We start from the raw sequence: 22,503 nt of genomic DNA, 5'->3' as shown, positions 1-22,503 counted from the left end.
TAATCAGGAAGAAAACATTTTGTAGTAGCTATGTCATTATTTAGAAAACTATTGATATACAGTGCATATCTCTGCATACTCTGTACATTGTACATGGCTGACAATCAAAGTCACTTTTATAATCAAAGATCTATATCTGGGAGTTCATTGTCAACTATATAGAAATAAACTATCCAATGATATAACAGTGTGTAGAACTATTTTTATTAGGTACAATTGATTACATCAAAACAGCTCCATTCTATTAAAACACATACACATGCCTTAAATTAAATTGGCACACTACTAATAAGCATGATAATTTAACAAAAGTAGTTATTTTAGCTATAATATTTGTAACAAGTAACTGTTAACATGATTTCTGAAATAAATTTTCAGCATTTACTATTAACATATTATCAACCTTCTATGTTAATAGTCAATCCTAGGAATTAAGAATAACACAGGAAATATTTCATTGCAGCATTTACTGTTCCATTTCAAAGAAAAGGTAAAAACTGTAATTTAACTTAAATGTAGCCATGAAATTGGTTCCATTGTAATCTGTAAAGCAAAGTTGATTTTTATTTATGCCATTCAATTAAGAAGAAAATAAGAAAAAAATGTGATACAAACAGTGTGAAAAATACAATACAATACAATAGCAGAGTTGGAAGGGACCTTGGAGGTCTTCTAGTCCAATCCCCTGCCTAGGCAGGAAACCGTACACCATTTCAGACAAATGGCTATCCAACATCTTCTTAAAGACTTCCAGTGTTGGGCCATTCACAATTTCTGGAGACAAACTGTTCCACTGATTAATTGTTCTAACTGTCAGGAAATTTCTCCTCAGTTCTAAATTGCTTTTCTCCTTGATTAGTTTCCACCCATTGCTTCTTGTTCTACCCTCAGGTGCCTTGAAGAATAGTTTGACTCCCTCTTCTTTGTGGCAACCCCTGAGATATTGGAACACTGCTATCATGTCTCCCCTAGTCCTTCTTTTCATTAAACTAGACATACCCAGTTCCTGCAATCATTCTTCATATGTTTTAGTCTCCAGTCCATCTTTGTTTCTCTTCTCTGCACTCTTTCTAGAGTCTCCACATCTTTTTTACATCGTGGTGACCAAAACTGAATGCAGTATTCCAGGTGTGGCCTTACCAAGGCATTATAAAGTGGTATTAACACTTCATGTGATCTTGATTCTATCCCTCTGTTTATGCAGCCTAGAACTGTATTGGCTTTTTTGACAGCTGCCGCACACTGCTGGCTCATATTTAAATGGTTGTCCACTAGGACTCCAAGATCCCTTTCACAGTTACTACTATTGGGCAAGGTACCACCTATACTATTTTTGTTTTTCTTGCCTAAATGGATAGAATGAAATGCTTCTAGAAAGCAGTCAAAACACAGCGTTTTTGCAAGGTTTTTAATTAATTAATTGGCACAATGTCATTAAGGTCTCAAATGCTATCAGCTATTTTAATTTCAGTTAACAAGAAGGTTTGCTATGGTTTCATTATTATGTGAATAATTTGTTTTGCAAACCATTGAGTGTCTCAAAATTGATTAGGCTTAAAGGTGAAACTGAATGAAAAAATAAAATTTTCAAGTCATCCCAACTCTTAGAGTTAGGGTTAGGGTCTTAATGGACATATCCATGTCTCTTTCTTGTCAAAAATACAGAAGTAATTTGCCATTGCTTCCTAATGAGTTCTATTTTCAACTTCCTAGGCTAGCTTCTTCCATTCCACTGAGTACTAACTAAGTCTGGCCCTGGTTACCTTCTAGACCCAAATATGTTGCTAAGTGCTACCCTGTTGGCTCAATTAAAGTCATACTGACATATTAGAACAAAAGCATAGGTTGTTTCTGTCCTGTGCATTTTGTAAACAATGAAGTAGGATGGATAATAGTGGCCAAACCTCAGTCACAGATGTCCAATGGCAAAAGAGATCAGGAAAACATGAGCAGTTTACAAAGATGCTGTCTGCTGTCAATTTCAGTTCTAGCAACATGACTGGTGAAATGTCGGTACATTTCTTTATTATAGCACACATCACCCTGGAAGTTATTGTTACCAATGAATAGCTGTGAAAACCTATACTCTGTAATTAAGTAACACGTTATTTCCCACTTTGTTTGAATCTGGCTCCTGATGCAATACTCTAGCTGCCTCAACTTGAATCGCAGCTCAAATTAAAGCTGAAATCAAGCTTTGGAAAGAACCGTGGGAGATTGACGTAGTTATATTAAGAATCAAAGTTCAAAGGTTATAGGGAAATACTACAGAAAAAATAAAACTATTATATCCCCTGTGCTTGTTTAATATTTATGAAGCTTCCATTGAAGGGATATGTAATATATTTAATTAAGTCTTAGTGACAAAAATTATTTACACAGCCTGATCACTTAAAGCCAAAGTTTACTGAATCTGCCCCACAAATTATCACAGCTCCAGCAAATGGTTCTCCTATTATGTACTTGCATTCCTTCTGTAACTGAAGTCACAAGGGGCCAAGGTATTGTTAACAATTAGTAGAATAATTATTCTGCAAAATTTATGTACCATCATTAAATTACAAAGAAATGCATAATACTCTAATTCTTCTTTCAAATGGAATCTGGATTTTTGCAATCCAGTATGATAGTCTTAAAATATAGTATGAGGCTTTGAACTACCAAGCATTGAGTTAAGATCCATCTATTTGCTTAGTTCAAATCTAACTGCGGTGGGGAGGGATGGAGTGTTATGGATTTTTATTTTGTAGATTTTTAATGTTGTAAGCCACTGGGAGGCATCTGTTGTGATTTTGTCACCATATAAATTATATGATAAAAATAAAATTTCATGAAAATTAGACATTAGAGCATTATATATCAAAATACTTATGTCTTTGTTTAATAGTAATGCAATATAGTAAACTCTCATTTTAACAGATTTTTATTTAGGATCCTATGTAACACATAAGCTTTTCATTTGTTTCTGTCTCTTTTTAACTGCCTAAAGTCTATGCAGATACCGTCAGCATCTAAGATTAAGAAATGGAAGGAGGGGAGAAAGGCCTGTTACCACTAGTAACAATGTGGGAGTAGCTGATCCAGGAGCTGCTATAAATATGATTAGATTCCTAGATTTAGCAGTAGTTAATCTTATATCAAGACCATATTTCATACATTCAATTACAATTAATATATATGACCCTCATTTTTCCCTCATGCATGTGTATTTCCATTCTTAAAAGATATTTATTGCAATGTTTTGGGTTAAACTCCAATAGAAAGAATGGAATATTACATCATAAGATTTTTTTGTATAGTAGTCAGCAAAGGATGGGAAAAATATGAAAGTAATAACTGCCTTGCAAATTTTCAACAGACTTAGTTAATCAATAACTGCTTGTTTCAGCTCGTATAAAGTCATGCTAATACCCAGACAACTTGTCTTTTGTTCACCCTTGATTTTTTTCAAGCATCCTGATCTTTTCCAGTGATCTGTGCCTTTAAATTATATGTCCAGAATGTCTATACTTCAGTTTCAGTATTGGTGTTTTGGACCAGCAGCATGGTTTCAATTGATGTAGTACTGAACTATTTTCTTCTTTCATCCAAAAAAATCTCAACAATTTTATTCAGAAACATTAATTCAAAAAGTTTTGACTTATCTTTATTCAAACTTCTGACAGGCCTGCTTTCATAGCTATATGTTACCACACAATAAATCATAATCTTGATGATGTCTATTTTTTTGGCAGTATTTTATTACCTCACCTGGCTTTAATTCCAGATGTAAGCACAGGTCTGATATGTATTATGGGGATCTGACTAAGAGACAAAGTGAAAATTCTCTCAGCTCTCTCTATTGGATTCTTCTGTGGTGCAATAGTCTAAGATTGGAAGATCAAGAGGACTGTAGTATTAGGATTGTAGGTAGTAGGAATGTAGCAATAGGACTGTAATTATACAATTTAAATATAACTGAGCAGAAATTCCATTCATCACTTTGCCAATTTTGAATGTTTGCTATAATGTTTCAGTGATCAAGACCCTGATGTGCAACTGTTTCTCTGTCCAAATTAACTAACATAACAATGGACTCTGGTGAAGCAGCAGATTATCACAAATTTCTTGTCCTGAATCTGGAGGCTATCTGATTAGGATTTGCTCTTTAACATCAGCAACAAGGATCTGTCCCTATTGTAGTACTAAGCATTATACTGGCCCAGATAACTACTAAAAACTAACTATCCAGAAAAAGTAAATGCATGTATATAATACAAAGATAAAAGAAACCCAAAAGTATAAAATTCACAAAGATGTACTAATTGGTTTTTCATGGTAAAGTGCATGTGTAATTTGAGATTAAACCGTAAGAGTTTGAAAGCCTAGATTAAAATCTCTGGTTAGCAATAGCACAGAATTTGACTATCTCTTCTGAAGGATTCTGCACATGGGACTGCCAAAAGGACAGCATTTTCTACTCGTGTTATCAGAGCAATTTTACAATAAGGGAATTATTAGGTTTGAGTATGTCCTTATAACAGAACAGTGAAGCAGAACATGAAATACACATTTGGTATCTCCAAGGGACATGTTTGGCCCTGACTCGTGTTTTATCCCAGTGCATAGAATCCAGGATATTAATCCTTACTGTGGCATGATTTCTTTGGTGAAGCAAGTTATCTATTTAAAACAACTGTGTTGTAGGCTGGAGATGGTATCATATCCTTCCCTTCTGCTGAGAGAGTTGTTGGTTTGAAAGATGGGTCAAAGAGGCCATCTATGTCAAACTTGAACAGCCTTCTCTCAAAAGAGAGGGAGAGATATGACATCATCTACCTCCAGTCTACAAAACAGTCCTTTCAACAGTTCCAAGAAGGCTTCACACCCATTTGCACTACTCAGGTGACCCTGAGAACACAGAAAAACCTCCAAGTGGTGTCAATGACTCTCTAAAAGAATGTAAAGTACCAGCTGTCTGCAAGGTATAGAAATCTTTTCATTCCCCACCATCCAGTCGGAGCTGAAGAAGGTTCTTGGATGATATGCGAAAAGTTTTCATAGAAAAACAAGAAAGCCCAGTTGTCACTTGAAAAAGCACCTTTGGGTACTATTAGAAAAACTATTATAAAGACATTTCAAAATGATAAGATATATGTACAAGAATCCCATTTGAAAATGTAGGTATGAATTCATATGCATCTGGGTATATATGCGAGTATCACATTTTTGTGACGCACATGCAGATGTATATCTGTGTATATTTGTATACACAAACATACATATACTACAATACAAATAGTGTGAAAAGATGATTTACTGTCCAGAAATTAAATATAAGCAGATTCTCTTTATTTCAAAACTGGATATGAATATGTAGCTCCACATCTTGCAATAGTATTCTATATTTTATCTCAATGTAAACTAGGATCACATTATACAAATCATCAAAGTAAATATCAAGAAATCCTTATCTTGAAATATGGCTAATTGGTCTACTGCAGCAGATGAAGGACTGCAGGAATTATGATATATCTAAAACTAAGGATGTATTCCTCAGAAACAAATATTTATGAAATAAATCTACTTATTCCATATTAAAAGGTATACTGCATTTTGTTCCCACACTTAAATTTACAGGCATACAATATGTCTTTTAATACATACTGCATAGCCTTTTGAATACATTTGCCAAAATTGCTGGCAGATCTTTGACTCTATCTATGTGCATGCGCACGCGCACACACACAGACACAATCACTGACATTTTTATAATAGGAGAGAGCTTCATAAGTATCTTAACAAATTAAACGCAACTTAACAATATACTCAAACGTGAACAAATCCAAATTCTAACATCCTTTTGCAGTGCCAATGTGTAATTTAAAATGAGCTGAAACTGATTTGTCCTTATAATGACATATTCAACAAGCCAGTTGATAGCTAAAGAAGTATGGGTTCTTCTTCAATAGTTTTGCAGATTTATTGTCCATTGATAATGAGCAAATAAAGCAAAATGTCATAAGTATATGTCTAAAAGCAATGAACCAGACAAAGGTATGCTATGATATTTGCTGGGAAGAACAGTTGTAGCCATAATGGAAGGTGATATGTTAGAGACATAGGAAATTTTACAGATGGCACAAATAGAGCACAGCTGTTTAATGGAAGCAAAAAAAATTCATCCAAACAAAGGAAAAGGCCTAGAAAAAATATTCCAAATGTCCATGACAGCTTCCATAGTACCTTCAATTTTTAATGATTGTGCCAGATGGGGACAAGTACGTATATTCTAATTGAACCATTAATAAAAAGGCATCTGATCTAAAAGTCCTGTCTATAATTTAGCTATAATACTTTAGCTACTAAGCAGTAGCCTTGTAAATTCAGAACAAATTATACCAAAACTGAGCACCTTTCGGTTCAAAAATTTAAAGTATTGTATGAAAAATAACAATATGTTAAATCTCCTTTTAAAAGAAAAAGATTGGAAATCAAATATGAAGTATGAATTAGCTCCTGTTTTTTAATGTCATTTTATAATTTTAACTAATATAAATACTATCCCATATTCATTTTATTTTTGGTCCAATCTACTTGAATTCAGCAAACTCGCCTACTATAGGTAACCTCATGCTACTAAACAATTCTTTGGGCTTACTCTTATGGAAGTCACATATACGAATCTCAAAAATAAAGGAGTATTTATTTATTTAATTTGTATCCTGTCTTTATTATTTTTACAAATAATTCAAAATGGTGAACATATGCAACACATCTTCCTCCTATTTTCCCCACAACAAACCTGTAACATGGGTTGGATTGAAAGAGAGTGAAGGTCCTAAGTCACCCAGCTGGATTTTATAGCTAAGGGGGGGACTTGAACTCATGGTCTCCTCATTCCTTAACTCCTAGACTAAACTGATTCTCTAAGAATAGATGATATTGCTTAGCATCTTCTGTGTGAGCTAATATTCAATACAAATCTTAATCTCTTCCTAGAATAGTATGAGAAAACCTAAATTGCATATGCAATGCAGCTTTGTTGCACATAACAATCAAAAGTTAAACTCAATAGTATATTCAATTTTAACCTTTGTAAGTTAATAAACATTCAGCAATTTCCTTGGTGGCTTGGGCAGTTACAACAGGCCGGGGGAGGCCTGTGGAGGTCTGAACGGAGCATCAGAGGGGCAGATGCACCTCTCAGAAGCTCCATTTTGGCCTGCAACATGCCAGGCAAAGCCTCTGTAAGCCTGAACAGGGCATCAGAGAAAGGGAAGCTCCATTTTGTCCAGCAATGTTCAGGACAAATGTTGCAGAGCCTCTGTGGTTGTTCGTAAGGGCAAACAACTGCCATTGTGCTCCAAGATTCTAGTTTCAGGACTTGTTCACAAATGCTAGGTGGTGCTTTTAGTGTAAGCACCCCCTTTGAACGTTCACTAAGGGAACGCTCATAACCAGGGATTACCTGTATAGAGTACCAGATTCTTACCTTTGTAGATAATTATCTTTGTTATAATTAAAGCTGCTTGAATCTGCAATCAACTATCTTATAAAACCGAATCCACATGTACCCATGAGAACTTCTTAAGAATAAGAATTACTGCAGTGACCTTGGGACAACATTTGACAAACAAAACCCCACATCTGTAGCTTTTTATGTGAAACAGGAACATTTCAGTAACTACACAAGCATGTCCTGCTCATATGGTTCAACTGTGAGAAAGAAAATAAATGGATCCGTGAATAGAACCTATTCACTGAAGTATAACAGCTTTCATTGCACTCCTAGGTCTGCATGTGAACATGGAACAGTTGAGCATCTCTTTCCTGGCAATGCGATGATTAACCAACACACTATGATGTAATGTAAATTAGTTCTAAAATCAAACTGAACAGTAGTATAGATAGTCCTTGACTTAAAACCATTGATTTAGCTATTCTACAAAATTACAGTGGCAATGAAAATTGTGACTTACAACATCCTTACACTGACAAACACTGCAGCATCCCCACAGTCACATGATCAAAATTTTGCAACCAGCATATATTTATGAGAGTTGGAGCATTTTGGAGCATGCAATCACCATTCCTGACCTACTCAGCTGATAAGCAAAGTCAATAGGGGAAGTTGGATTTGTTTAAAGACCATGGGATTCACTTAACAACTTCAGTGATTTGTTTAATGATCATGACAAGGATTGTAAAATCAGATTGTGACTCAATTTTCTTAGCAATGGAAATTCTGATCCCAATTGTGGTCATAAGTTAAGAACTATCTATACTTCTGTTTCACTTTATTGTAATTATGAAGGCCTAGTTTGTATAGCATGTCTAGCATTCATATAGTTCATTTCTATTAAGTTTACATAAATGAACAGAGGTGCAGAGAGAAGCAGATTATTTCAAATACACTGATTATTTATGAACTATTCATTCTGTTTTGCATCCAGCTGCATGGATGAAAAACCTACCTGGTCAGATATGGAAGAAACATATCCGACATATTTTTGGGATATTTTACCCACTGGAGCTATATCTGTATAAAAAACATGTTTAGAAGGGATTGGAACTGGTTAAGGAGCAGGAGCACACAATACTACTGGTGATATATTATTTAAGAGTTTTAGAGATATAGAAGAAGAATCTTTAGTGGATAAAAAGACAGTGTATGAAAAATATTGCCCGAAAAAAAACAATTCTGAAGGCTGTCCTGATGCATACATGTAAATCGGATCGATGCATAGAAATAGACTGCATGTAATTTGCAGAGAAACACAATGGGAACTCTTGCTATGGAAACTGCATTGATTTCACAACTAACGAATGAACTCCAAGAAAAAACTACTTTAGCATCATATAAATTATATGCTTAACTGATCCAGAACGTTTTGAAGCGTTGCATTATCAATTTGTGTCAGTGTTAACAACAGAAATTTAACTGCTTTGTTACTTAAGATAATAGCAAAATTTATTTTCAAGGTAAATGCACAGTGTGGAAATTAATACTGCATTTTAAAAAGAAATAAGAGAAACAAGGATGCAAACAATAACTGAAAGACAGGTCAGTACATAGTCACCCACTGAACTGCTGTGGCTGACAGTGGACTTGAATCTGGGTTTCCCAGTTCCAATCCAACTTCACTTCTACACCTCACTGGCTTATGGAGTTCTATATTTCACAATCAGCTGGGTTCAGAAGATAATGGCTGTGACATTTGGCTGGAAATAATGCCCACTCTAATTTCTAAATCTGCCTCTCTCAACACCCTATGCAAAATAGATACCTGTAAATCTGGTGACACAGTAAAATCTAGACTCTTACAAACTAACATTTGAACTGCTTACTCCAACTTTGCTTGCAACAATGAGAGCCTTTTAAAAATATTAATGAAAATATGATTTCATCCAGTACCTGTATGTGTACATAGAATATGTAATAGAATACATAGAAAATATGTTGGAGGTGTCTACATCACCTTAGTTTTAGTACAAGGAAGTATATATTCAGACTTATTAGCTTTGACTGGACACATTATTATGCATTGAAAAGGGTGATTTATGGTCCTTCATTTTCTTGAAGCATGACTAAAAATGTCAGTCTGTTCAAACATCTGGATTTATAGGTAGGAAGTCTGGAGGAATTTTTAGCTTGAGTTTGTTTTGTTTTGTTTTTATTTTCTTCCTGGTGTGAAGAAGAAAGTTATTCTTAGCTAACTTGCTGGCTAGTAGTACATTGGTAATACAGTTGCCAGCTGTTATATTTTCCCTTGATCCCTGTAAATATGTTGGTTCTTGTCTGCATTTCGGATTGTGGCATGTTTATAAATAAATAAATAGTGCTTTTCCAAGCTCTTTCTAAACTAGAGAAAATAACTTCTACATGAGAAGCCATTTAATCTGATTTTTGTTGAAGGAAGATTTTTGAAAACACAGTTGGGAGTCAAAATGATCCAAAAGACAGAATTAATAAGCATTGTTCAGTATGAATTCTGCAAATAGGGAGGGAGGGGTATCCGAAGGGAGGTGAGGGGAAGGAAGGAAGGGTTTTTCATAGTGCCAAACATTTGACACAAATATTAACTCAGGTTTAATGAAATCTTTCTATAATCATCAATTTCTTTATTTTTGGCCATACTACAATTCTCTACCAAAAAGTTTGCTTTCTTACAACTAGAAAATCTAAAATATTTCAAAGTTTTATTTTGAAGAACCAGTATGGCAAAACATGTGACAGGACTTAACATATTATATTAATATGAAAATCATTATACTAGCAATTTCCTTTAGTTTTCCAAGATGACAATTTTATATCAATTTATTTTTATGCAGACTAAGAACAACACTAAAAATGAAATTGTATTTCATTGTGGAATTACTATACTGGTATAAAGATTCTAATCACATAATGGAAGACTTGTAGGATTTGAATAAGAAATATAATAAAATTAATGTTATTAATCTCCCTGGATGAATATCACACTATCTCATGGTACTTCTGTTTGAAATAATTGCCTCAGAATCAATGAATGTTATTTGGCAGTTCCTCTTTAACAAGGCTTTCCCAGAAGTAAATGCTATTACATATGACTTCATACAAGGAAACTTAAAATTATAGGATTTTTGTTAGTTCAAATATAAATGTTATCATCTGTTGTTGACAGTCAAAATAAGACTGTAGAATGTACACACATAAGCAGGAAACAGTTCTTGCTTCCAATGTACATTTATTTGTTCCAAAAATCTAAAGTTGATGATGTCATAAATTCATGTTGGTTAAATGCAATGGTAGTGAATATCTGTAGCTTGGGTGTAGGATGAGTGTGGAGGTTCGTTCTTCAAGCTTGTGGGTTGGTTTCTGAATGTTTCATTACCAGGCTACCTGAATGTCTTCAGCTGAGTTTAGGGGCTATCAGTGTCAGTGTTCTTCTGTTTATAGGGGCTTCATGTGGTCAGTAGGTCTTGCTTGCTATCACAGCGCCATTTTCCCACCCAGCTGCTTGTGTACCATTTGTAATAAATTTTGGAAAATGTACACACTGACTCACTTAAAAGATAATATTCCTGCGATAAGAAGTGACAGGATTTTTAGCTTGAAAGAATTTTTAAAAACCAACCCTAACTTCTAGGACATGTGAATGCAGAAATACAGTTTCTTAGTGAGTAGTTCCCTCACATCTAAACAAATGGATCCAGTATGTTAATACTTGGGAGCAGTAAATCTTTTATATAATGTTGCATACAAACCCTACTTTAGAAACATTAAATTTGGAGGCAAGGCAGGCTAACACCTCCATTTTTCTCCATTCCAACATGGATTCCAGGCGTATTAAAGGAAAAAGGCAGCTGGATATGAAATCCAGACTGCACAAATTCTTTCTGGAACAAAGAGTGAACTGGAATACCCATATATATTTCTCAACAGTTGGTTTTTGTAAGTTTGCAGAAATTGTGGTAAACTGGGAATCACAGATTCCATTGTGCTTTGATCCATAAATGAAGCCTTTCATGGATTCAGGTTTTTACCAAACCTTAATGTTTTTTGAACTTTGTTGATCATTAAGGAGACCTTAGACTTAGAAATCAGTTTGTAGGAAATAGACTGAGGTATGGAATGAAGACATGTTGAGTTGTAATGTAAGAGTCAGTAATAAATTGTTAATATTGATTATGCTTGATGGGGGGTTTTCTTTCTCTTACTATCTTTTCTGAGGTGGGTTTTTTTTCCTTACTGTTTTCAACACTTTTATTTTTTTTATTTTTACATAATATTTATTTTTATTATGTTTCTTTGTTAGTTTTATCTGTTTTTATAATTCTTAATAACAAAAACATTTAATAACATAAATTAAATTCCATAGTTGAAGTAAATACCTATAAATAAATGAAATCATTTTAAAAAGAAAGAACAAAGAAATAAGTTAAAAATATTAAAATTAGACCAGAACTAACATTTGAATTGCTCACAATAAGGGAACAGTAGAGGAACAAAGATAAAATTTGAGAACAATGTCTTCCTGCCTAATAGGGCAGGAATATATATATATACAATGTTAGTTACAGTACAATTTGAGAAAGTTTATAGTTGCCCTTGTAGCACCATTCAAAGCAGTCCCAGATGGAATTTGAAGTTCCCTGAAATTAACCTTGTAAAACAACCCAAAAGTCAAGTCCATGACTACATTAGTCATCTCGGAAGGGTGGTCCAGCAGCAAAGTCACTGATATGTCTCAAATATCGAAAACAAGTCACTTGAAAAGACTGGTAAACTGTAAAGAGAAAGAAAATTCATATAGACACTAGCTGATCATTAATCATTGACCTATTATAGTGTAGTTCATCTGGGGACAATAGCATTCCTGAGGTGGCACAAAGAAGACACCATCAGTCTTTTAGGAATAAGCCAAAAAGCCAAATACTCAAGAAATGAGGATTTTTAAACTTATGCCTGAAAACTTTAAAGACTGTAAAAAAGGAAAAAAGGAAAGTAATTTTTTATTAGAATGGTATATGAAGTTATTTTCTCTAAAGCTCTTGGGGAGATACACAGATGTTACATTATGCCATGGCCCACATGCACAAACACTAGAGCCATTTGATTTAAATGTACATAAAATAAACTTTGATTTTCTTCACAAGTAATCCATTAATGTTTGAGCTACAACTCCCTGTCCTGAAAAGTTGTATGCTCTTTCTTTGCAGATGTCATATTCTTCTGAAGTTCTACTAGTTTAGTTCTGCTGGTGAAAGCCAAGACTGAGTCCTGATAAAAGTTTAACATGTTTATGGATCATGAAAATATTGAAATTTGAATGAAATAGAATAACCTTCATCCAATAAGAAAAGTTCTAGATATTTTGGATACTTACAATGTAAAGTAGAATTGACTCTGTGTTATGCACCAATCTTGGGGATTGTTATAGTGTGATGAACCTTACATTTGCATTGCCTCTTGTCACTCTTAGACACTACTTCTGAAAAACAGAGTCCCGATGATATAGATTTCTTTAGTGTATAGGAACCACTTTTGCTGAGGCAGTTGCTATCATTTTTAGGTGTGATGTTGATTTTAAAAAATTGCAACCAATGCAATTTTTAGTTATGACCTTGACAAGTCTTTAAAGCAAAGGAAATTGGAAGTATGATTATAAGTATAGTTTCATTTAGTGAAACTAGTATTTTGCTTAATAAATAAATTGCTGGTCCCAAATGTGGTCACTAAACAAGGACTACCTGTATTAAGATATTTTCCCTTTTTTCTCCAGGTTTACACTGGCAAATTACTGATTATTTGTATCTTAAGTGCCTCTGTATAATTACTTTAATAAAATAATGGCATTTTGGTATAATCAAGGAAATTAGATTTTAAAGAGTCACCATTAAGGTCAATTCAACATTAATTTGTCCCTTGAGATTCATTGAAAACAATGAAGTGCTCAGAACGTTCAAAAGGAAACAACAACATGGACATACTGAAAAGCCCTAAAAATAACTTTGTCAAATTTGGGTATGCAATTGTTGTCAATGATATTAATGATAATACATTCTCTACAAATCAGCTTTTTGGGGGAAAACACGGGAGAGCTATATTTGAAAAATATGTCACATGAAGTCTATATTAAATAAGTAAGCTAAGAATGAAAATTCAGGGAAAACCTTTTCAGTTGAATAAGCAGAGTATGTGAGGAAAAAAAAGGAAGACTGTGTTATATGCAGAAGGTCATGTGTGATTTAACAATCATCAACACTGGTAAGATGAAACTTGGTAAGATGGAATGCAAACATTGAAGGATTCAATTAAAAATGAATAGAGCAGAAAAAGTGAAAGAAGGGTGGCATTATATATGTGAAGGATGGACCTCTAGGAATTTAGATGCATGAGGGTGCAGTCAAATAAAACTGGGTAATTAAGGGGAGGGGGAAAGGAAATTAAAAATAATACTTTTACTTGTCATTGAGCAAATAATTACTGCTAAAAAAAACTTGGGACAGATGGTGTGCTGTCAAGTAAACAACATTCCCATGAAGCAAATTACACAACTTTAAAGGAGGAGCTTTTACCCATACGTATATGTTGAAGAGCCAATTCAGATTGCTCAGTACCTGCACAATATTGTTTTTTCTATTTCTATTCAAATCAAAAGGAAAGAGTTGGCTGAAGAGACAGCCAATCGACTTACCAACACAATTGACCCCAAGCTTTCTGCTGCTAAATGAGGCATTTGTTAAGTGAATTTTGCCCCATTTTACAACCATTCTTGCCACAGTTGTAAAGTGAATCATTGCAGTTAAGCTAGTAACATGTTGTTAAGTTAATCTGGCTCCCCCAGTAACTTTGCTTGCCAGGTCATAAAAGGTGATAACATCACCCTGGGCCACTGCAACTGTCATAAATATGAGCCAGTTGCCAAGCATTTGGATTCTGATCAAATGATCATGGAGCTGCTGAAACAGTTGTAAATGTGAAAAATGATCATGCCACTTTTTCACTGCTGTTATAACTTTGAACAGTCACTAAATGAATTGTTGTAGGTCAAGGACTATCTTTAATTACTGTGTTATCTCAGACTTCAAATACTGAAGAAAGACACAATGGATCATCCTTGTAGATACATAATAGATTTCAGAAGGGTCAATTTCAACAAGCTTAAGAGTTCACCCATGAAAGATTCATATACTTTAGATCAAAGTACAGCAAAGTGCTGGGAACTGCTAAAAATAAGATATTGGAAGTACACTTGCACACCATTCTAAGGAGAAAATAAAAGGGGCTAGGTGGGCAAAGATAATTATTATGCCTCCAGATATAGCTTTAACTGAAGTAAGAACTAAGAAGAACATATATATGGAAGGTGGATGTAATAGTAAAGGAGCTAATATTACAGAAAGTAAGTTAGAAAATATTAATGATAAGAGGAACTTTGACTTGAAATGAGAGGTCAGAGAAAGAAAAAAGAGAAAAATGTAGATGTGCTAGCAGAAGAGGAAGGTCAATTACAACAGAAAATTGGGGAATATAAAGTTTTTTAACTCTGGGGATGTCTCAGTTATAACCATACAAGGAAACTGTGTTCACATTGGACCTATGCAAAACAACTGACAAAAGGAGGAATGGCAACCCAAGTAAATAAAGAGATAAATAGGGAGCATCTAGATATCAGGAATGAGCTTATGTCTCCAGAACCAAATTCCATTGAAATTTGAAAGAGCTTGTAGAGGATACTTTGTAGCTCCTTTTCTCCAATATTTGAAAAATTATGCAGAACATTTTTGTTGAAATTCCTCTGTGAAACTTGTGGTTCCTAAGCTAGTTCCAAAATTGTATGAATTCATCTATCTAGGTGTTTCTTTTGTTCAACGTACAGAATATGGAATGAACTATTTTGTAGTTAGAACCTCTGGTCATGAATGCTTCTGACCACGACCAAATCGGCTTCCAACCAAAAAATTCGCATTTTTTTTCGCGGCCCATTTCCCCTTCCACACCATTTTTGTAAGCCCCAAATTTTCCCTAAATATTGATAACCAATATAGAGTGCCTTTCTCTACTTTGATCTGAATTAAGTGGTGAACAAATTAATCTATTAATTAACCACCAATAATAAACATAATTACTTCATTATTGCTAGTTACACAACCCTATTGCCAGAACAGAACTTGGATTTGAAATTTCACTGACTGATGTAGCCCAGGAACAAACTCAAGGTCAGGACAAAATGTAATGCATTCATCAGAACATAAAGAGAAGCTTTATTATCTTGTGTACAACTTAAAAATAAACAGTATATGAAATAGTAGGCATTGTATTTTGCACTCTACTCTGCACTTCTAAAGAAGTAGCTAGCCATATAAGTGTAAAACTGAAATATCCAGGAGACATTTCCTTTCTGCTTTGAACATTGCTGCTAATTTGTTCAATGTGGCTTTATTTTGTATGTACCCAGCTTCAATTACTACATACTAGTTCCGGGATGGAGAACCGGTGCACACAGGTGGCACACGGAGTCATTTGTCAGGGCACATGAGGTGTTGCCCTGTCAACTGGCCAGCGTGCATGTGCGTGCTAGCCAGCTGAGTTCAGCCTTTTTTAAAACCATTTTCCGCCCTTCCGAGGCTCCAGAGGCTTTATAGGACCTGGGGAGGGTTAAAAGAGCTCCCCCCCACAGAGGCCCTCCAGAGGCTTCAGGAGCTTTCCTGAAGCCTCTGGAGCACAAAAAAATGGCCCTATGGGCAAACCGGAAATTTGGGAACTGACTTCCGGTTTGCTTGTAGGGTCGGTTTAAGCCCTCCGGAGGCTTCAGGGACCTTCAAGAGGCTTCCCTGAAGCCTCCAGAGGGCTTAAACCGACCCTACAAGCAAACCGGAAGTGACTTCTGGTTTGTTCGTAGGGTCATTTTTTGCCCTGTGGAGACTTCAGGGAAGCCTTCTGAAGGTCCATAAAGCCTCTGGATGGCGGGGGAGGCTGTTTTTGCCCTCCCCGGGCTCCTATAAAGTCTCTGAAGCCTGGGGAGGGCAAAAAAGCATGCAAAAAATGGAGAGCGTCTCTCATGCACGCATGCACACTGGGGGGGCACGCATTGCATTATGGGTGCAGCATGCCCATGCATGACCGCCCTGCACTCCCCCCTTATGGTTCACGAGCCAAAAAACGTTTGCCATCCCTGTACTAGTTCTTGTAACATTTCTAATCATCTATGAAATACTTCTTACCTCTTTGAGTCCTGATACTGACAACTAACAACCCTTGGATAATCTGTTCATTTTTCTATGCATTACAACAGGATAGCAACAAAGTATCTTAAACACTTTCTTTGGCTACCCTGCCCTACTAAACTTTACTTTGGTATCTGAATCTGTTTGTGCATGGCAGATGCTACAGAATAAAGTCACATCTTCTAATATCATCTTTATTGGAATTATTTTGTGCTCACACAGATCTCAAACTACATTTTTAGAAATAGAACTTGGGAATAATTGAACCAGTTCTTTGCTAGGAGTAGATTAACCACCCCAGAAGAAAGACAAAGAATACTAAGCTGACAGTGTCTTGTATCACCTAAGAAAAATTGCCTGGAAAAAGAAGTCACCCTAGGCTATCCTACCCAACCTCAGATACCTCATATTAGGCAGCAAAATCAGCACTCATTTGCCTCCTACTCTGGAAGCATATGATGTGTGTGTGTGTGTGTGTGTGTCTGTTTGTGTGTGTGTGTCTGTGTGTGTTACAATAAGATGGGATAAGGTGGGAGAATAAACCACACAAAAGGAATTCAAACTATAGTTTATAGAAGACATTTTTCTTTATCTTCAAATATTTTCTTAATAAAAAATACTGTAACAAAAATCAGGTTTTTAATCTGAATGGAAAGTTAATATCTTCACCTAATTGGGGCAAATTGTTGACCAGGTTGATTTTACAGTAGATTTTACAGTAGTAATCTTGGAAATTATTCTCTTTTTGATGGACTCTGAATCTAGAATGAAAAATGGCATGTAATTTTAATCGCACTCCATCTTCACCCCATTAAAATTCACTCATGACTAAGTATACAAATTAGATCCTGCAGTCAGAATTCTACCCAATGACTTTTTCCTGCTAAAGTTATGTAGCAACTTCAGATCATATTTCCAAGAGACCTTTGGAAGAATGTGAATACTGCATCTGTCTGCAACAGGTGTATTTTAAAAAAAAACACTTGCAACTGCTTGATTGCCATGTAATCTACACAACCCTACTCCTGCTATACCTAAAACAGCCGTTATTAAGCTATTGGCTCTCAGATGACAGTTTGCATATGAAAGTCTTTTTCCATCAGGAGGATATCAATATATTTGAAGAATACCAGACTTTCCCTCATCTATATCATCGCCAGAAGAAGAAAAGTGTAATGACATGAATTGGAGACAATGCAGAACATTGGGTTAGATAAACTGTAGCATCATTCTTCCCTGAAAGATCTGTAAATTTAGACAATATAGTTATTATATTGTGTGCATAAATGCATAAATATAAAAGCAATTACTTCTTACTAGAATATTTGAATAATTTCATTTTTCATACAAAAAATAGTAGCATACAAGAAAACAAATATTGTTCTTAAATGACTTTTGCCTATTGATTCAAGCTTGAAGCTCCAAATTCCAAAGTAATTAATTCATGCTATAAAATACCTTAAAATGCTTGCATCATATAATATTTTTAGCACTTGCATTGATTAGTTGGAATTTAGTTATCTTGTATGATCATGCTTTATAAAGAATATCTGAACGATTATTCAATATATGATAGATTGACCCAACCAAATGAGTTCATAGTCATGGTTAATTTAGGATCTGGATTATGATTTGTAAAATTGTTAGCTGAATAAGTATACTATGCCATTGCTTAAAGATGTATATATGAGTGTGTGTGTCCCACTCACATCCATATTAGAATTTTAGTGGACTTGATCATCATCATCATCATCATCATCATCATTTACAGTGGTTCATTTCCTGCCTTACATCAGCAAATAATGAGAACACAAATAATGAACCCTTCAAAATAATTATCATTTTACAAGTGTAAAATGATCTATCATTTTGAATATGTGTAATATAACAAAAAAAAAGGAAAACTCAAGAATGTTTGTACTGCAATATCTGATTTATTTTTAACAACCACAGAAAATGACACCATGTGTAATGGAACTATAGATAATGAAGTTCTCCTCTACCATATCACCATTTTAAACTGATATTTTCTACAGGCAATGGACCCAATGATTAAATACTGTTGAAGAAATAGAGAGACATATGTCTCAACTGTAAAATGTACACACACACACACAGACACACACACACACATCTCAGCTTAGTATCAGTTTGCTATCTTATGAAGGGGAAGTTCAAAACATTCTGATGATGCAAAGTATAGAGGATTTCACAGTGATGTCATATATAATTGAACTGTGTTTGCAAGGAGAAGGGAGAAAACAAATAATTTCAGTGGATATGGAAGCATTTTTTGACAGCCTTTATGATTCTCTCATAAATAGCAGTGCTTCTATGGAAAACAACAAAATGAGATAGTCAAACCACAAAAAAAAATCATGCAGGATAAAAAATGATGCTATCTTGTACATGCTGATGTAAGAATTTCTTAGAGACACAAGGGTTCAACATTATTGCCTCTTCTGAAGCAAAGGGTTATTTTTTAGATTCCAGAGCTTCATAGCCTATGTTTGCCATAGGAACATCTTCCCAGTACAGATCATAATGTTTATGCTCCTAATTTTCTCACCCTGCTCTTCAAACAATGCTAGATTAATGGTCATCTTTCCCTTCTGTCCAGCTAAAACAAAAACAAAAGTATTCTTCCAATGTCTATGACCACAGCTGGGTTCATGTACAGAGAAAAAGGCTTTCACGCATGGCAAATTTTGTGTGGGAAAAGTCTTAACTAAGGCACCCCAGTATCAATCACAGTATGCGGAATAACCATTGATTATTTCAATTACCTATCATTTGAATAAGGACTTATCTTTGTCTATAGCAGCCATTACTTGTTATATGTCTTGCTCATTGTAAATATTTTCGGGGTCTTCTCCCCCTAAGAATATTCCCAATTAGGATTTATACTAATTTTATATTACTTGTTTGGAATATGTTTTCATATGAAGAATCAGCCATTGTAATATTGGCCAGGGCAGAAAAACAGGTATATGATATTTTACAATCTAACAGAATGATCTCAGAAAATGGCATTTACTACCCACACAAATACCCATACACTATGTTCTGTTTCTGATTTTTCCTGACATTTCATATACACATCTTGCTCTTAAATGTTAAAATTTTAAAAAGAAACATAATTGCATATATTTATGCTTTAGAATTACAAATAGATTTTGAAAAACATTTGACACTTGGAAACACAAAAACACACAAAAAATCACATTGCTGAAAGAATTGACGATTTTTATATAGGGGTAATATACTGGTCAGAGAGTAGGTAAACATGAATAAGTGCAATCTTAGTGGGTCAACTGTAAAGGAAAATCATGACATCCACATGCAGCAAGAAGGCTAACATGGACCTAAAAATCAAAACATGGAAGCCACTGTTACATTAGTGTTCTAAAATACTGAGCTGTTTTAAGTAGTTCCTAAATCAATCTTCTGAAATGGGTTGTAATATATGTTATGTTGCTAAACCAAATCATATTGGGCTTAAATATGTTCCTATTACTAGTGCACTGGATATTCCAAATGTGTTCTTTAGTATGTCTAAGGAATCCCACAATGCCCAGGCAAAATGCACTGATGTAATAGCACAAGATTACGAAGGGGATAGGGGTAGGGAAAATTAAACAGAGAAAAACGCAGAATTATCACCTGATATACAAAGCAATAAGCATAGTATGCCATGTAAATGGTGGCACATTTCAGCTACATACAATGCTCATGAGAAATTGCACACAAAATAATGAGGGAACACAGTCGGCAGACTATTTTATTCAGGAACAAAATGATTCATTGTGCATAATCCAATCGGGAGAAATCGTCAACCTGCAATCTTTCAGCATTTACAACATTTTTTTTCACCATATAACAAACCCTTCTCAACAGACAGTGAAAGGAAAGGAGAGAGGGAAGGAAAGAAATTAAGACAGCTCTACCAGAAATTTACCAAATATATGCAGACTCTTTGTTTATCCTGGAAAGGAAACCCATTCAGAGGTGTAAATAATGGTCACTTTGTTGGATTCCCAATGCAGCTAAGTACAAATGTGTGTGTGTGAATGGCTCTCTCTTAATTCACCATGGGATCCCTTGACCCAGCTAGACAAGCGTGAAAACATGAAATAAATGAAGGTTAACAAAGACTGTCTGGGAAACAGTACAGATTAAAATGCTCACCGCATGAATTATTTTATATATTAAAATGGTGTTGTAAATTCCTTCAGCTTGTAAATGTTGAAATCAATCTGGCAAAATGTTAACCATCTATCTTGTTGCACAAACCACAAATGGAAGAAAAAAGCATCTTCCTCATCATCTATGCACAATTTACACATTAAGGCAGGAATAACAACAGCAAATGCAGAATTTTGTATGCGACTCATTAAAAACAGAGCTCAAACGGCTATCACAATACCTTTTTGTGTCTGTCCTTCTTCCATATTTTCTTCCATGGCTACCTTTCTTCACTAAAAACTGTGGCACAGGTTGAGTCAAAAGCTTCCCTCCTATGTTGAGGAAGCTGTGAATTTATTTTCCCCGGGAAGCTCCAAGTGCACTGATTTTAGGCAAGTCTTTGGAGCTCAGCAAAGGCTCCTCTCACTCTCCTTGCTTGCTTGGAGACAGGCTGTCAAGTGCAATTTCATTCAAATTACTCTTCCATGAAGATTATCAATTTTTCTTCTCAAAGCTGTCCATTGTACACCACTGTAAGCAGGTATTCAAACGAAAAGCCTGTGAATTTGGGGAGGGGAGAATTTGGTTGGGGTCCTGGTAGCAGTAACGCTGTGATTCATAAAGCTCACTTTGCATATAAAACAGGGAAATAAATTGATGTTTGCATTGAAATCTGTGCTTTAAATTGGAAACAGCCTGCACTGTGAACAGATGGAGGGGTGTCTCCCTAACATGAAGGAACTGAGAACCTATAATTCCCCCTATTTGCTACCAAAATGGGAAAGCCCAAATGCCTGTAGCGTTAGATGCTGCAATACTGCAATGCTTATTTCTTCCATACTATTAATACTGAATACTAATTTTCATTAACAGTGCTCTAGTACCCATTTAAAATAAAATAAAAATTAGTTTTAAATATAAAGCTCTACTCTAAAATGCTGCAAAATATTTTGGAGAGATTTTTGTAAGACTAGAATTTTCTATAATTCTAGTCTTGATTGGTTAAATGTTTAACCAATATGTTTTAAAAATAAATTATTCATTCCCAAGTAGGTTCCAAACATAGTCTAGCTGTGAAAAATCTGATTTGTGAGTTAAATATGCTTCCAGTTATCAAATGATTTATACTTCTTACATGAGACAAATAAATGGGGTATTCTTCTAATGGTAGTTACTTCATTGGCAAAAATAGGGCTTACTTCAATATGTTGTAAGAAAAGGAGCTATAATGGTATGAATTATGGAGGAAACACAGAGGTTAAGTATCTTATGGGGACAGCCACTCCTTTGAAAGACTCTGAAATTGGATTTTGAATGCAAATTGATGGAATACTGCAGTTTGGAGGTAATTTGCATTTCTGCACCTTATGTCATTGAGTAACAGAATTACTCTGACGTTCTATCATAGGGGAAACCTATGATAGGTGCCCACTATATATTTCAATTTCTATTCTATTTCCATTTATTAGGGATCATTATTATATTATTCTGAAAAACATTTCAAAAACATAGTAAGGACCTGTTTTGATATATTAAAAAGTGGTTTATACTATAAGCTTTTTATATTCTTTCTCATGGGGAGCATATTGTATTGGTTAATGAAAATATGTGCCACCAGAGTTT

The 22,503-nt window shown here is 34.8% G+C and overlaps 1 protein-coding gene across 3 annotated transcripts in view; it reads right to left on the bottom strand.

Moving 5' to 3' along the window:
* Positions 1-22,503, bottom strand: part of GPM6A (glycoprotein M6A) — a 194,926-nt gene that overhangs the window by 91,943 nt on the left and 80,480 nt on the right. The window contains exon 1 of one of the 3 annotated variants that reach the window (XM_014055256.2): positions 21,122-21,579. The exons of 1 other annotated variant lie outside the window; for it this stretch is intronic. In XM_014055256.2, the coding sequence (XP_013910731.1) occupies positions 21,122-21,158 (37 nt within the window). In that variant the 5' untranslated portion in view covers positions 21,159-21,579. Of the gene's footprint in view, positions 1-21,121; positions 21,580-22,503 lie in introns of those variants that run through there. One more of the 3 variants, XM_014055257.2, reaches the window with a different exon arrangement.

This window comes from Thamnophis sirtalis, unplaced genomic scaffold, assembly GCF_051295495.1.
Source record: "Thamnophis sirtalis isolate CommonGarterSnake01/CBP01778 unplaced genomic scaffold, rThaSir2_p1.2 scaffold_10, whole genome shotgun sequence".
Classification (NCBI taxonomy): domain Eukaryota; kingdom Metazoa; phylum Chordata; class Lepidosauria; order Squamata; family Natricidae; genus Thamnophis; species Thamnophis sirtalis.
The sequence above is the reverse complement of the archived record's forward strand: the minus strand, read 5'-3'. Positions and strand labels throughout refer to the sequence as shown.